Here is a 14,532-nt window from a genome sequence, read left to right as displayed (position 1 = left end):
TATACTGGAGTGCGGGCACAACTTCTGCCGCTCCTGTATCACACAGAGTTGGGACAGGGAGGAGAGAAACTCCTGCCCGGAATGTAGAGAGGAGTTTACAGACCGCACCCTCAGGGTGAATCGGGCCTTAGTTAGACTGGCTGAGAAAGCTCGAACACTGAGCCTGAATCGGGAAATAATTCCAGAGAAGGAAAGTAAACTTCACTGCGAGGAACATCAGGAAGAACTGAAGCTGTTTTGTGAAACTGATAAGAAGCTGATCTGTGTGATTTGTGCAGCTGGGCGGGAACACAAGTCTCACAGCTTCATGCCGGTTAAAGAAGCTGTTGAAAACCACAAGGTAAAAGCAAACCGATTTTAATCGCATCATTGTTTAATTCCATTTTTACTGTTCAACCATTTAATTTTCTGATTCCCAAACACATTTGCAGGATCAGGTGAAATCTTCCATCCAGTCTCTCACAAAATATAAATCAGAGATCCAGCAAATGGAGCAGCAACAGAAAGAGAAGATTACTGGAGTTCTGGTGAGGCTTTTAAGTTTCGATTTCCTGATCTTGTGCAGGTTTGATCCCTGTGACGCGTGTAATAACAGGGCAGCGCAGTGACACAAGTAGTGCTGCTGTCTCCTAGTTCTGGTGACCGGGTTCGATCCTGACCTCAGGCGCTGCCCGTGTGGTTCACGCCTTCTCCCTGTGACCGCGGCGGATTCCTTCCACGTCCCCAACAAAGATAGTAGAGGAGCAAAATGAACCACTCCGTCGAAATTGCGTCCACATAACATCATTTTAGTAAGCAAAACCCACCTCTCGCTGTGTAATCAGTGTTGTGGGGGAACAGTATGTGTGATGATCCCATCAAAGTGCAGAAAATATCTCATCTATCAACCCACATTTTATTGTTATTTTTATTTTGAAATGTTTTCCCCCTGCTAAATTTCTCTGGTTTTATTTTCTTACTGTTTCTGCCCATGTCCCTCCCATCCTTCCTCCCCAGTCCCCTATTTTGTGCAGTTTCCCTTGTATTGCTCAAACACACACTCAGCACAAATTTAACTTATATATATATATATATATATATATATGAATGTGTGTTTGTTTGTGTGTGAGAGGCAAGATGGAGATAAATAGATCTCAAAGTTCCTTCTCGTGGATCAGAAGCAACTTTGATTTAAAGAAACGCTCTATTTCTCTTTTCATCTTATTTTTCAAATGATGTACATAAACCATAAAGGATTCAACCTTTATGGTATATATATATACATAGATATATGTCTAGTTACTTTCTAGTGATTTCCTCTAATTATTTGTTTAGCAACCTTTTTACTTTCAATCTCTCTCTCTCTTTTTGTCTGTACCCAATATATACAAATATATATACAAATATAAAATCAGTCATTCACACACTTCTCAGCGCATGGTTCTCTCTATCTTTATCACTGTTCTCTGACATACATTTCATTAGGGCCTTCCCGTACACATTCGCAATCAGTGACATCAAACTTATTTCCAGAAATCCTAATATTGTGAATAAAATAACTATGAACACATATTAAGATATTTATAATAATAATAATAAACATTTATTTTTTATCGCGCTTTTCCAAATGCTCAAAGACGCTTTACAAAAACAGTCAAGACATAAAAACAAACAAACGAATTGTCCTGACGGAGAAGCGGCGAACAAATAGCGCCAGCGTCCTCTCACGTCAGGGTCCGGCAGTAGACAATAAAGAACACAAGACACACAATTACAATTTTAACACAAACAGCCATCACAGTGATTGCTCCAGGCGCACCCTCACTGTGATGGAAGGCAAAGAAAAGTCTTATCTCCATTTTTCCATTATTTTCATTCTACATTAGTGTAATAAAATGTGATGCACACATACCTACACTTATACAGAAGTGCTAGCTTTAGACATGAATAATGTACATTACCACCATAGTTTAGGTTTGAATTTAACATATAATTGAGGGGGTCGGTGCAATATAGTGCTAACCCTCAGTTTTGTGAAAAATGAGTTACAGGCAATGACACGATACTTACCCACAATCCTACAGCCTGTAAAAAATTCATATTTAAATTTAACCGATAAGTTGGTCAAATAACATAGGCACCTTCTAGGTTTTGTTGTGATTAATGGATTTTTTAAATGTGAATGTCTCATAATGATACATTTGTGGGTTAGCAGTATATTGCACCCCCTTCAATTTTACATCATTCAAAAATGAATTTCATAAAACAAGGATAACACCTTTTATTTCTGTCATTCATGGTAAGTTTTACATCATTTTGTGTGCAAGATATACAGGGTTGCACTGTTTTGCATATCAGCTAACCAATGAAATGATCATGTCCTGATTTATACCAGCATTTCACCTTCCCTCCTTTGTCTGAAGAAGGGTCCCAACATGAAACATCACCCATCCTTTTTCTCCAATGAGAGTAAGTCTCCTGACCCGGTGACTTACTCCACCCAGGGCCGTTTTTACAGCATTATGGGCCCCCGGGCAAAGCAGTGTACTGGGGCCCCTACCGTTACTCTCCCCCACCCCCCTTTCCCTACCAGACCCCCCCCTGTCGTGCCGGCGAAAAGCACTTAGCGATGGACTTAGGGTGCTACATTGTTGCGAAAAGCACTTACAGATCGCTGTGAGAAGCACTTAGTGACCGGAAATGTTGCGAAAAAAGCACTTATTGAACCTACATTTTTAAAGTAGTATTTATTTACTGCAAGTCACTTAACATACACAGATCAGCATGGGGCCCCTATGCTCGTGGGCCCCCGGGCAAGTGCCCATCAGGCCCATGCGTTAAGACGGCCCTGACTACACCACTGTGTCTATTTGAATTGGATTCGTGCTCTGTACCACATCAGGCAGCATTGGTCATTTTAGTGGCTGTCAAGGATTTTTAACTAATCAATTTACCAATTCAAATTTTCTTGGCTCTAATTATAAAGTTAAATGTCTTTTCGATTATATTGTGGATACAGTCGAGTTCTATTGTTTCCAAATGCCAAATCTCTGCTTCCATGACTTTCTAAAATAAAACAAAAAGAGATACAGCTCGTGGAGGTGAAAATAAAATTAACAGAGAAAGCAAAGAAGAACAGTTCATTAAATATGATCAATTGGCCTGATACAGATAGAGTGGATCTCTAGTGCAGATATTCAATCAGTAACATCCAAATTTTAAAGATCATGAAGCAGCAACTCGTCAAGAAATAGTCATATGGGTCAACCATCAACTTATCCAAGAAGAAGAACAAAAATAATTGATTGCAAACATTTTATATACGAACAAATCGCAGAGAGTTGTGAACACAGCCCAGTCTGGCACACAGAATCTGTTTACTAAAATGGCGCTGAAATTTACCCATGACCAACTACGGTTTTACGTGTCGGGTGGTCTATCTTGCTCCTCTAGTATCTTTGGTGCCCAATACATGCTGGTTCAAAGGTCAATCGGTGACTGTAAATTATTCCTGCGGAGGTGGGTGGTGGGCGGATGAATGAGAATTAATGGGTACGGGAAAAGGAATAGGCAGCAGGGAATTAAAGTCATAAGGAATAGGAGTAGAATGAGGCCATTTTGCCCATCGCATCTACGCCGCCATTCAATAATGGCTGACCTATCTCTCCCTCCTTACCCCATTCTCCTGCCTTCTCACCATAATCTCTGAAACCTGTACTAATCAAGAATCTATCTTTGCCATAAAAATATCCATAGCCTTCTGTGGCAAAAAAAATCCACAGATTCACCACCCTCTGACCAAAGAAATTTCTCTTCATCTTCCTAAATTAGCGTCCTTTAATTCTGAGGCTATGACTTTGAGTCCTGGATTCTCCCACTAGTGGAAACATCCTCTCCACAACCACTCTATCCAAGCCTTTCACTATTCTGCATGTTTTAATTAGGTCCCCCTCGTTCTCTGAAACCCCAGCGAGTACTGGCCCAGTGCTAACAAACGCTCCTCATAGGTTAACCCACTCATTCCTGGGATCATTCTTGTAAACCTCCTCTGGACCCTCTCCAGAGCCAGCACATCTTTCCACAGATATGGTGCCCAAAATTGCTCACAATATTACAAATGCGGCCTTACCAGCGCCTTATGGAGCCTCAACATCACATCCCTGCTTTTGTATACAAGCCCTCTATTGATCTATGCCTTTATTCCTACCACCAAAATGCATGACTCCACACTTTGAGATATTGATGAAATATTGATCTTCACCTTTCATTTCACAGGAACAGTCACACAACCTTCAGTCTAAGATCAAATCCCAGTTTGCTGAACTGCACCAGATTCTCACTGAGAAAGAGCACCGAGGACTGGCAGATATCCGGGAGGAAGAGAAGAAGATTCTAAATGCAATGGAGAAAAATCTTCGAGAAATTGAAGAGAATTTAAATTCCATTCAGGAGGAACTCTTTAAGTTGCAGCAGCAGATGGATCAAAAGGACAATGTGGTGTTTCTGAAGGTGAGGGGTTACACTACAGTATGGCGAAGTGAAAGTGCACAGTCACAAAATGGTGGGGGATGTTTCTGAAATAAATGCTGCCTTTACCAGTAATTCAGAACTGGGTTAATATTTCATCTGTTCCAGTTGTAGTTGTTCCCAAACTAATTGGCCTCCCGCATAATCTATGGGATCTCAGGACTGCCTGGCCGGAATGTAGAGAGGTGTTTGTATTCTGTGGAGTTCAGAACAACCCGGGTGATCCTATATCTGATCTCAAGGACCACGAATGGACAGAGGGCAGTAAACCTCTGGGATTCTTCAACCAGGAGACTATGAGAGGTTTAACCTGTAGGACGTATTTATACCAGAGAAAGATACATTTTTGAAAATTTGTGGAACTGAAATCAAAGGGGATGGGACAAAGCGGAGGAGTTCAGCCCTGGGCTAGATCAGCCATGACCACAGTGTGGGGATTAACATTAAAATCTAGAACGTGGCGCACACAGCAGATTGATCATCTATATCCGGCTCCCATCAGCAGTGGGCGGTCACCTTGAGGGAATTTGCTCTGTTTGTTTTACCCACCTTTGTTCCCCTTAGAATGACATCCCACTCTACATCATAGACAGGCCATTCGGCCCATCCTATCCAGTCAAGATTTCTGTTCCACTCAACATCCTTCCCATCTACTCACCACACCCGGTAACAATACCCCGAATTCCAGGAGTGCTCAAGTGTTTATCCCGATCGCCCTTAAATTATCTCTGCTGTTGGCTTCAGTCCCTCCAATGCAAGTGAGGTCCATGTTCTCATGACTGCATTCCTTTCAGTATTTATTGAAGACCGCGTTACATTTCAGCTTTGATTTTTGCTCTCCCATCGATTAGAGATATTATTTCATCCTCACCCATTTAAATCCACCGATAAACTTAAATCTTATCTCATCATTCCTGACATCTTCCCCAGATAAACTCCCACAACCTGCCCAGTCTTTGCATTGAGTTCCATCCTCTCAGTTATGGCGTCATTCTCATGAACATTCCTTATGCTTTCCCCCTTCGTTCTACGTCTCGATGGTAATGTCCGCTTTCTATCTGCATGACAGCGGTGATAAGAGTCGGGAAATGGGAATTATCAGAGGGTTGTGGAAATGTGGACAAATTCCAGCTGTCGGGAATAGGACGGTCCATCTCAGTCAATTGAGATTTGTGTTTTATTTCTTTCAGGAGGAAGCTGGTCGCAAGCGAAGGTAGGACATGCTCTTGATGGAAACATTATAAGGTTTTGTAACATTGCACCTTATTGTAACATTGCACCTTATTGTAACATTGTAACATTGTAACATTGCACGTCATTGTAACATTGCACCTTAACAGCAGGGGGACCAACATTCTGGCAGGCAGGTTTGCTGGTGCTGCATGTGTGGCTTTAAACTGAGTAGTGAGGGGGAGGGGTTGACAAATTGGGAATATGAAGATGGAGTTAAAGGGGAAGCGAATACATGAGAAACTGTAAACGACTCTTGAATAAATGGGAAGAGAAGTTCTAGATGGGATAACAGAGTAAGATCAAGGCAAATTGTAACAGGTGTGGGAGGCGAGGTGAATACCGAAGGTAAAGTGTTGTATTTAAATGCGCGAAGTATAAAAAATAAAGTGGATGAGCTTGAGGCTCAGTTAGTCATTCGCAAGTATGATGTTGTGGGAATCACGGAGACATGGCTACAAGAGGACCAGGGCTGGGAGCTGAATATTCAGGGGTACATAACGTATAGAAAAGGCAGACAGGTGGGCAGAGGGGGTGGGGTCGCTCTGTTGGTAAGGAATGATATTCACTCCCTTGCAAGGAGTGACATAGAATCAGGAGATGTAGAATCAGTATGGATAGAAATGAGGAATTGTAAGGGTAAGTAGACCCTAATGGGAGTTATCTACAGGCCCCCAAACAATAGCCTCGACATAGGGTGCAAGTTGAATCAAGCACTAAAATTGGCATGTCGCAAAGGTAATGCTATGGTGGTTATGGGAGATTTCAACATGCAGGTAGACTGGGAAAATCAGGTTGGCAATGGACCCCAGGAAAGAGAGTTTGTGGAGTGCCTCCGAGATAGATTCTTAGAACAACTTTAGATTTTAGATTTAGAGATACAGCACAGAAACAGGCCCTTCGGCCCACCGGGTCCGCACCGCCCAGCGATCCCCGCACACTAACATATCCTACACCCACTAGGGACAATTTTTACATTTGCCCAGCCAATTAACCTACATACCTGTACGTCTTTGGAGTGTGGGAGGAAAGCGAAGATCTCGGAGAAAACCCACGCAGGTCACGGGGAGAACGTACAAACTCCGTACAGACGGCGCCCGTAGTCAGGATCGAACCTGAGTCTCCGGCGCTGCATTCGCTGTAAGGCAGCAACTCTACTGCTGCGCTACCCTGCCGCCACTGGACTGGAGCCTACCAGGGAGAAGGCAATTCTGGATTTAGTGTTGTGTAATGAACCTGATCTGATAAGGGGACTCGAGGTAAAAGAGCCATTAGGAGGCAGTGATCACAATATGATAAGTTATACTCTACAAATTGAGAGGGAGAAGGGAAAATCACAAGAGTCAGTATTACAGTGTAGCAAAGGGGATTACAGAGGCATGAGGCAGGAGCTGGCCAAAATTGACTGGAAGGAGGCCCTAGCAGGGAAGACGGTGTAACAGCAATGGCTAGTATTCCTGGGAATAATGCAGAAGTTGGAGGATCAATTTATCCTAAAGAGGAGGAAAGATTCTAAGGGGAGTAAGATATCAAGGGAAGTCAAGGACAACATAAAAATAAAAGAGAAGAAGTATAACATAGCAAAGAAGAGTGGGAAGCCAGAGGATTGGGACTCTTTTAAAGCGCAACAGAAGATAACTAAGAAGGCAATACGGGGAGAAAAGATGAGGTACGAGGGTAAACTAGCCAATAATATAAAGGAGGATAGTAAAAGCTTTCTTAGTTATGTAAAGAGGAAAAAAATAGTCAAGGCAAATGTGGGTCCCTTGAAGACAGAAGCAGGGGAATTTATTATGGGGAACAAGGAAATGGCAGACGAGTTAAACCGGTACTTTGGATCTGTCTTCACTAAGGAAGATACACACAATCTCCCAGATGTTCTCGTGGCCAGAGATCCTAGGGTGACGGAGGAACTGAAGGAAGTCCACATTAGGCAGGAAATGGTGTTGGGTCGACTGATGGGACTGAAGGCTGATAAATCCCCAGGGCCTGATGGTCTGCATCCCAGAGTACTTAAGGATTTGGCGCTAGAAATTGTGGACGCATTGTGATCATTTTCCAATGTTCTGTAGACTTAGGATCAGTTCCTGTGGATTGGAGGGTAGCTAATGTTATCCCACTTTTTAAGAAAGGAGGGAGAGAGAAAACGGGAAATTATAGACCAGTTAGTTTGACATCAGTGGTGGGGAAGATGCTGGAGTCGATTATAAAAGACGAAATTGTGGAGCCTTTGGATAGTAGTAACAGGATCGTTCCGAGTCAGCATGGATTTACGAAGGGGATATCATGCTTGACTAATCTCCTGGAATTCTTTGAGGATGTAGCTACGAAAATTGACAGGGGAGAGTCGGTGGATGTGGTGTACCTCAACTTTCAGAAAGCCTTCGACAAGGTCCCACATAGGAGATTAGTAGGCAAAATTAGAGCACATGGTATTGAGGGTAGGGTACTGACATGGATAGGAAATTGGTTGACAGACAGAAAGCAAAGAGTGGGGATAAATGGGTCCCTTTCAGAATGGCAGGCAGTAACTAGTGGGGTACAGCAAGGCTCGGTTCTGGGACCGCAGCTATTTACAATATACATTAACGACGGATGAAGGGATTAAAAGTACCATTAGCAAATTTGCAGATGATACAAAGCTGGGTGGTAGTGTGAACTGTGAGGAAGATGCTATGAGGTTGCAGGGTGACTTGGACAGGTTGTGTGAGTGGGCGGATGCATGGCAGATGCAGTTTAATGTGGATAAGTGTGAGGTTATCCAATTTGGTGGTAAGAATAGGAAGGCACATTATTTTCTGAATGGTGTCAAGTTAGGAAAAGGGGACGTACAACGAGATCTGGGTGTCCTAGTGCATCAGTCACTGAAAGGAAGCATGCAGGTACAGCAGGCAGTGAAGAAAGCAAATGGAATGTTGGCCTTCATAGCAAGAGGAGTTGAGTGTAGGAGCAAAGAGGTCCTTCTGCAGTTGTACAGGGCCCCAGTGAGACCGAACCTGGAGTACTGTGTGCAGTTTTGTTCTCCAAATTTGAGGAAAGATATTCTTGCTATTGAGGGTGTGCAGCGTAGGTTTACTAGGTTAATTCCCGGAATGGCGCGACTGTCATATGTTGAAAGACTAGAGCGACTAGGCTTGTTTACACTGGAATTTAGAAGGATGAGAGGGGATCTTATTGAAACATATAAGATTATTAAGGGGTTGGACACGTTAGAGGCAGGAAACGTGTTCCCAATGTTGGGGGAGTCCAGAACCAGGGGCCACAGTTTATGAATAAGGGTAGGCCATTTAGAACGGAGGTGAGGGAAATCTTTTTCAGTCAGAGAGTTGTAAATCTGTGGAATTCTCTGCCTCAGAAGGCAGTGGAGGCCAGTTCTCTGGATGCATTCAAGTGAGAGCTAGATAGAGCTCTTAAGGATAGTGGAGTCAGGGGGTATGGGGAGAAGGCAGGAACGGGGTACTAATTGAGAATGATCAGCCATGATCACATTGAATGGAGGTTCTGGCTCGAAGGACCAAATGGCCTCCTGCTGCACCTATTGTATATTGTCTATTGTTTTGTTGAACAGCCCAATATATTTATAACGCCCAGTTTATAACCAGCTGTTAAATATTTGCAGAGTTGGTGATGAAGCCAAACCACAGTCGGTGGTAGATGGTCACTTGCTGCTTGAAAAGTTTGAAACTCCTTTTTTGTACAACACGGTATTGGCAGAAGCATCTGATGCCATCAAGCAAGGTAAAGCTTATACCTTTTCCATTGTTCTTGTTTCTGACATCTTTAAGTAATGCGTAGATGCAAGCATTAATGGTATTTTGGACTGAAGGGAAATTGAAGATTTGATCTACCACCAAACATAGCTGCAGAAAAGCATCACAAAGTCAGAGAGTTGTGTCACACAGAAACAAGCCCTTTGACTCGACACGACCATGCCAACCAAGTTGCCCAACCGAGCTTGTCCCACTTGCCTGAGTCTGACACATATTCTTCCGTCTTTCTTATCCACGTATCCACCAAACTGTCTGTAAAAGGTCGTCATTGTACCTCCCTCCACCATTTCCTCTGTCAGTTCGTTCCATACTTACACAACGCATTGACTGAAAAGCTGCTCCTTTTTACTGTTTCCACTCTCACCTTCAACTGATACACTCTAGATTTAGACTCTCCTACCTTTGGCTAAAATACTGTGGTTATTCACCATATCTGTGCACCTTATATAGATCTTATACACAACTCTTAAAGCACCCTGATGGGCTCCAAAGACAAATGTCCCTGCCTGTCCAACGTCTCCCTTCAGACCTGATGAAATTGGCATAAACCCTTTTGCACCCTCTCCAATTTACAAACAACCTCATTGTGTCAAACGCTGTATTTAATATCCTGACCTGTGAAAGCATGAGCGACAAACACATTCTTCACCTCCCTGCCCGTCTCCGTTGCATCTTCCATGGCACTGTGTACCTGCACCCCGACATCTCTCCGTTCTATAATGCTCCCCGTTTACTGTGTATGTCCTGCCCTGGTTTGTCTCAGCAAAGTGCATCGCCTCACCTTCACATGAATAAATCCCACCTGCCGTTCCTGAGCCCATTGGCCCAGTTCACAGGGATCCCATTTACTCTCAGGTAACATTCTTCACTCTCCACAATGTCACCAATTTTACTTCCATCTGCAAACTGACTAACCTTGCAACCTACATACACACACAATCGTGTATATAAATAAGGAACAACAGTGGGCTCTGTTTCCAGTCTGAAAAACAACCCTCTACCAACATCCTCTGTCTGCGACCTTCAGGTAATGTTGTGTTCCATCCGCTAGTTCACCCCGGATTCCATGAGATCCAACCTTCCTGAGCGGCCTCCCATGTGGTGTGTAGAAATTGCATCTCTCGGAGGGCAGTGAATATCTGGCATGTTGTGCCCAGGGTGGTGGTAAAAAGCTGAGTTGTTGGATATGTGCAAATTGGCTACAAATAAATATTTGATAGATTGAAAATATAAGATGATGGGGAACTCACACAGAAGAGGAATTGGTGCCAGCTTAGATCAGCCATGATCACACCTCCCACATTCACATCCAAGCTATGATCATATAACATAAACAGCAAAGGTTGCAGCGCCGATCTCTGCTACACACCACAAGCCACAGACCTCCAAGCAGAAAATATATCCTTCTACCGATACCTTCTACCTCCAACCACCTGCCTTCTCTTTCTGCACCAGCCTTTGCACGCGGAACATTGTCAAGTCCCTCAGTGAAGTTCATATATTGGTTCACAATGAGATCAGTGTGTTAGATGTACACACCCATCAAATCCACCCGTGAATCCGCTCTCTTTCAACGACCCCACAACCACAAGTCTCCACCCATTCTGTCCAACACCCGATCATTCAACCGCTGCTTCCTTCCATGGTCCAAGCCACCCGTCCCTCTCTCTCACCCTCCACACATAGAAACAGGGGCAGGTCATCTGGCCCCTCGTGTCTGCCCCCTTTCACTGTGATCATGACGACCCCACCACACACCTCTACCTCCTCTTTAACAACCTCAAATTACCGCTAACCTCAATATCCTCTTGCTCCGAACTGCCTCCATATGTGTGTACCCCCCCCCCCCTCCGTTTCTCCTTCACCACCGCAATCTCCCAATCCTCCTCACTCTCCGCCACCCTCCACCCTCCCCCACCTCCCCGTCCTCCCCGTCCACCCTCCCCCACCTCACGAAATTCACCTCTCCATCCCTGGATTAAAAACTCCGGGGGAGATGTCTGTTGTCCCCCCGATGTGGTTGTGGGTGAAACTCCGGGCAGGGTTTCAGTTGTCCGCCCGCCTGTGCCTGAGGCGGAGCGGCCTCTCCCCCGGGTCCCGGAGCCGCGCTGCCCGACCCCCCCCCCCCCCCCCGGGGACTCTCTGATTCTCTGCTTCTCCCCCCAGTCTCCGTCACCCTGGATGTGGAAACAGCGCATGCGCGGCTCTAGGTGTCTGAGGATCGGAAGAGGGTGAGACGGACCGGGACCGAGAGGAGTCTCCCTGACACCGGGAAGAGGTTTACATACTGGCCGTGTGTGCTGGGATCGGAGGGGTTCACATCGGGGAGACATTACTGGGAGGTGGAGGTGGGGGGGAGTGAGCGCTGGAGTCTGGGAGTCGCCGCAGAGTCTGTGGGGAGGAAGGGATGGGTCGCACTGACCCCGGAGACTGGAGTCTGGAGCATCGAGCGGTGGGATGACAAGTTTGCTGCACCCACCTCCCCTCCATCCCCTCTCCCCGCCCGTCCCATCCCCGGGAGGGTGGGAGTTTATCTCAGTTACGAGTCCGGGACAGTTTCATTTTACGACGCGGCCACCAAGTCCCATCTCCACACCTTCACTGGGAATAAATTCACGGGGAAACTTTATCCTTTCTTCTGGACTTTGGCTGAAAACTGGCTGAGAATCTGCTCCGGTTCCGCTCCGGGTGTGTAACAGGGTCGGGTCCCGGGACCGGCGTCAGGAGCGGGGCTCGGGGGCTGTGGAGCAGAAACCCGGTGGACAACAGGTCGGCGCTGAACGGCTCCCATTTAATCCCCAAACTGCAACACGACCTCCCAACTTCCGTCCTCAATGCTCTGACTGATGAAGGCCAATGTGCCAAAAGCCTTTTTGACCGCCTTATCCACCTGCGACTCGACCTTCAAGGAACCATGCCCCTGAACTCCTGGATCCCTCTGCTCTACAACACTCCCCAGAGGACGACCGTTCACTGTGTGGGTCCTGCCCTTGTTCCACGTCACAAAATGCAACACCTCATTACAACATCGCGGGCTCCAGTCTGCGACCCGCCGGCGCGCACATCACCCGCTGTGGCTCCGCTCACGTTTGTAACTCTTCATCTTTAACTTGACGTTTAATAAAGTCTTTAATAAAATAACCCGCGTTTGAGTTCTCTCCGCGTCCCCGCGTCACGGTACAGAGATCTCTTCAAACAGCAGACGCGAGGATCCGTGGATACTGGGTTTACAAAAGGAAAAAGACACAGAGTGCTGGAGTAACTCAGCGGGTCGGGCAGCATCTGTGGAGAACGCGGATAGGTGACGTTTCACAGAGTGCTGGAGTAACTCAGCGGGTCAGGCAGCATCTGTGGAGAACATGGATAGGTGACGTTTCACAGAGTGCTGGAGTAACTCAGCGGGTCAGGCAGCATCTGTGGAGAACATGGATAGTTGACGTTTCACAGAGTGCTGGAGTAACTCAGCGGGTCAGGCAGCATCTGTGGAGAACATGGATAGGTGACAGTTGTCATGGGAGATTTCAACATGCAGGTAGACTGGGAAAATCAGGTTGGTAATGGACCCCAGGAAAGAGAGTTTGTGGAGTGCCTCCGAGATGGATTCTTAAAACAGCTTGTACTGGAACCGACCAGGGAGAAGGCAATTCTGGATTTAGTGTTATGTAATGAACCTGATCTGATAAGGGGACTTGAGGTAAAAGAGCCATTAGGAGGCAGTGACCACAATATGATAAGTTTTACTCTACAAATTGAGAAGGAGAAGGGAAAATCGGAGGTGTCAGTATTACTGTATAGCAAAGGGGATTACAGAGGCATGAGGCAGGAGCTGGCCAAAATTGACTGGAAGGAGGCCCTAGCAGGGAAGACTGCGGAACGGCAATGGCAGGTATAAAAATAAAAGGGAAGAAGTATAACACAGCAAAGACGAGTGGGAAGCCAGAGGATTTGGGACTCTTTTAAAGCGCAACAGAAGATAACTAAAAAGGCAATACGGGGAGAAAAGATGAGGTACGAGGGTAAACTAGGCAATAATATAAAGGAGGATAGTAAAAGCTTTTTTAGGTATGCGAAGAGGAAATAAGTAGTCAAGGCAAATGTGGGTCCCTTGAAGACAGAAGCAGGCGAATTTATTATGGGGAACAAGGAATTGGCAGACGAGTTGAACCGGTACTTTGGATCTGTCTTCACCAAGGAGGATACAAACAATCTCCCAGATGTTCTAGTGGCCAGAGATCCTAGGGTGACAGAGGAACTGGAGGAAATCCAGTGGGGTACCGCAAGGTTCGGTGCTGGGACCCCAGCTATTTACGATATACATTAGTGACTTAGATGAAGGGATTAAAAGTACCATTAGCAAATTTGCAGATGATACTAAGCTGGGGGGTAGTGTGAATTGTGAGGAAGATGCAATAAGGCTGCAGGGTGACTTGGACAGGTTATGTGAGTGGGCGGATACATGGCAGATGCAGTTTAATGTAGATAAGTGTGAGGTTATTCACTTTGGAAGTAAGAATAGAAAGGCAGATTATTATCTGAATGGTGTCAAGTTAGGAAGAGGGGATGTTCAACGAGATCTGGGTGTCCTAGTGCATCAGTCACTGAAAGGAAGCATGCAGGTACAGCAGGCAGTGAAGAAAGCCAATGGAATGTTGGCCTTCATAACAAGAGGAGTTGAGTATAGGAGCAAAGAGGTCCTTCTACAGTTGTACCGGGCCCTGGTGAGACCGCACCTGGAGTACTTTGTGCAGTTTTGGTCTCCAAATTTGAGGAAGGATATTCTTGCTATTGAGGGCGTGCAGCGTAGGTTCACTAGGTTAATTCCCGGAATGGCGGGACTGTCTTATGTTGAAAGGCTGGAGCAATTAGGCTTGTATACGCTGGAATTTAGAAGGATGAGGGGGGATCTTATTGAAACATATAAGATAATTAGGGGATTGGACACATTAGAGGCAGGAAACATGTTCCCAATGTTGCGGGAGTCCAGAACAAGGGGCCACAGTTTAAGAATAAGGGGTAGGCCATTTAG

At 45.5% G+C, this 14,532-nt stretch overlaps 1 protein-coding gene across 1 annotated transcript; it reads left to right on the top strand.

The window, feature by feature from the left end:
* Window positions 1-291: 291 nt before the first annotated feature.
* On the top strand, window positions 292-12,616 carry LOC144612178 (E3 ubiquitin-protein ligase TRIM69-like). Its single transcript, XM_078431738.1, has 6 exons — window positions 292-340; window positions 432-527; window positions 4,255-4,488; window positions 5,697-5,719; window positions 9,356-9,474; window positions 11,673-12,616. Exons 1-6 carry the CDS (start codon window positions 308-310, stop codon window positions 11,714-11,716), a joined length of 549 nt encoding a protein of 182 aa, XP_078287864.1. The 5' UTR covers window positions 292-307; the 3' UTR covers window positions 11,717-12,616.
* Window positions 12,617-14,532: the final 1,916 nt, after the last annotated feature.

This window comes from Rhinoraja longicauda, chromosome 43, assembly GCF_053455715.1.
Source record: "Rhinoraja longicauda isolate Sanriku21f chromosome 43, sRhiLon1.1, whole genome shotgun sequence".
Lineage (NCBI taxonomy): Eukaryota > Metazoa > Chordata > Chondrichthyes > Rajiformes > Arhynchobatidae > Rhinoraja > Rhinoraja longicauda.
The sequence above is the reverse complement of the archived record's forward strand: the minus strand, read 5'-3'. Positions and strand labels throughout refer to the sequence as shown.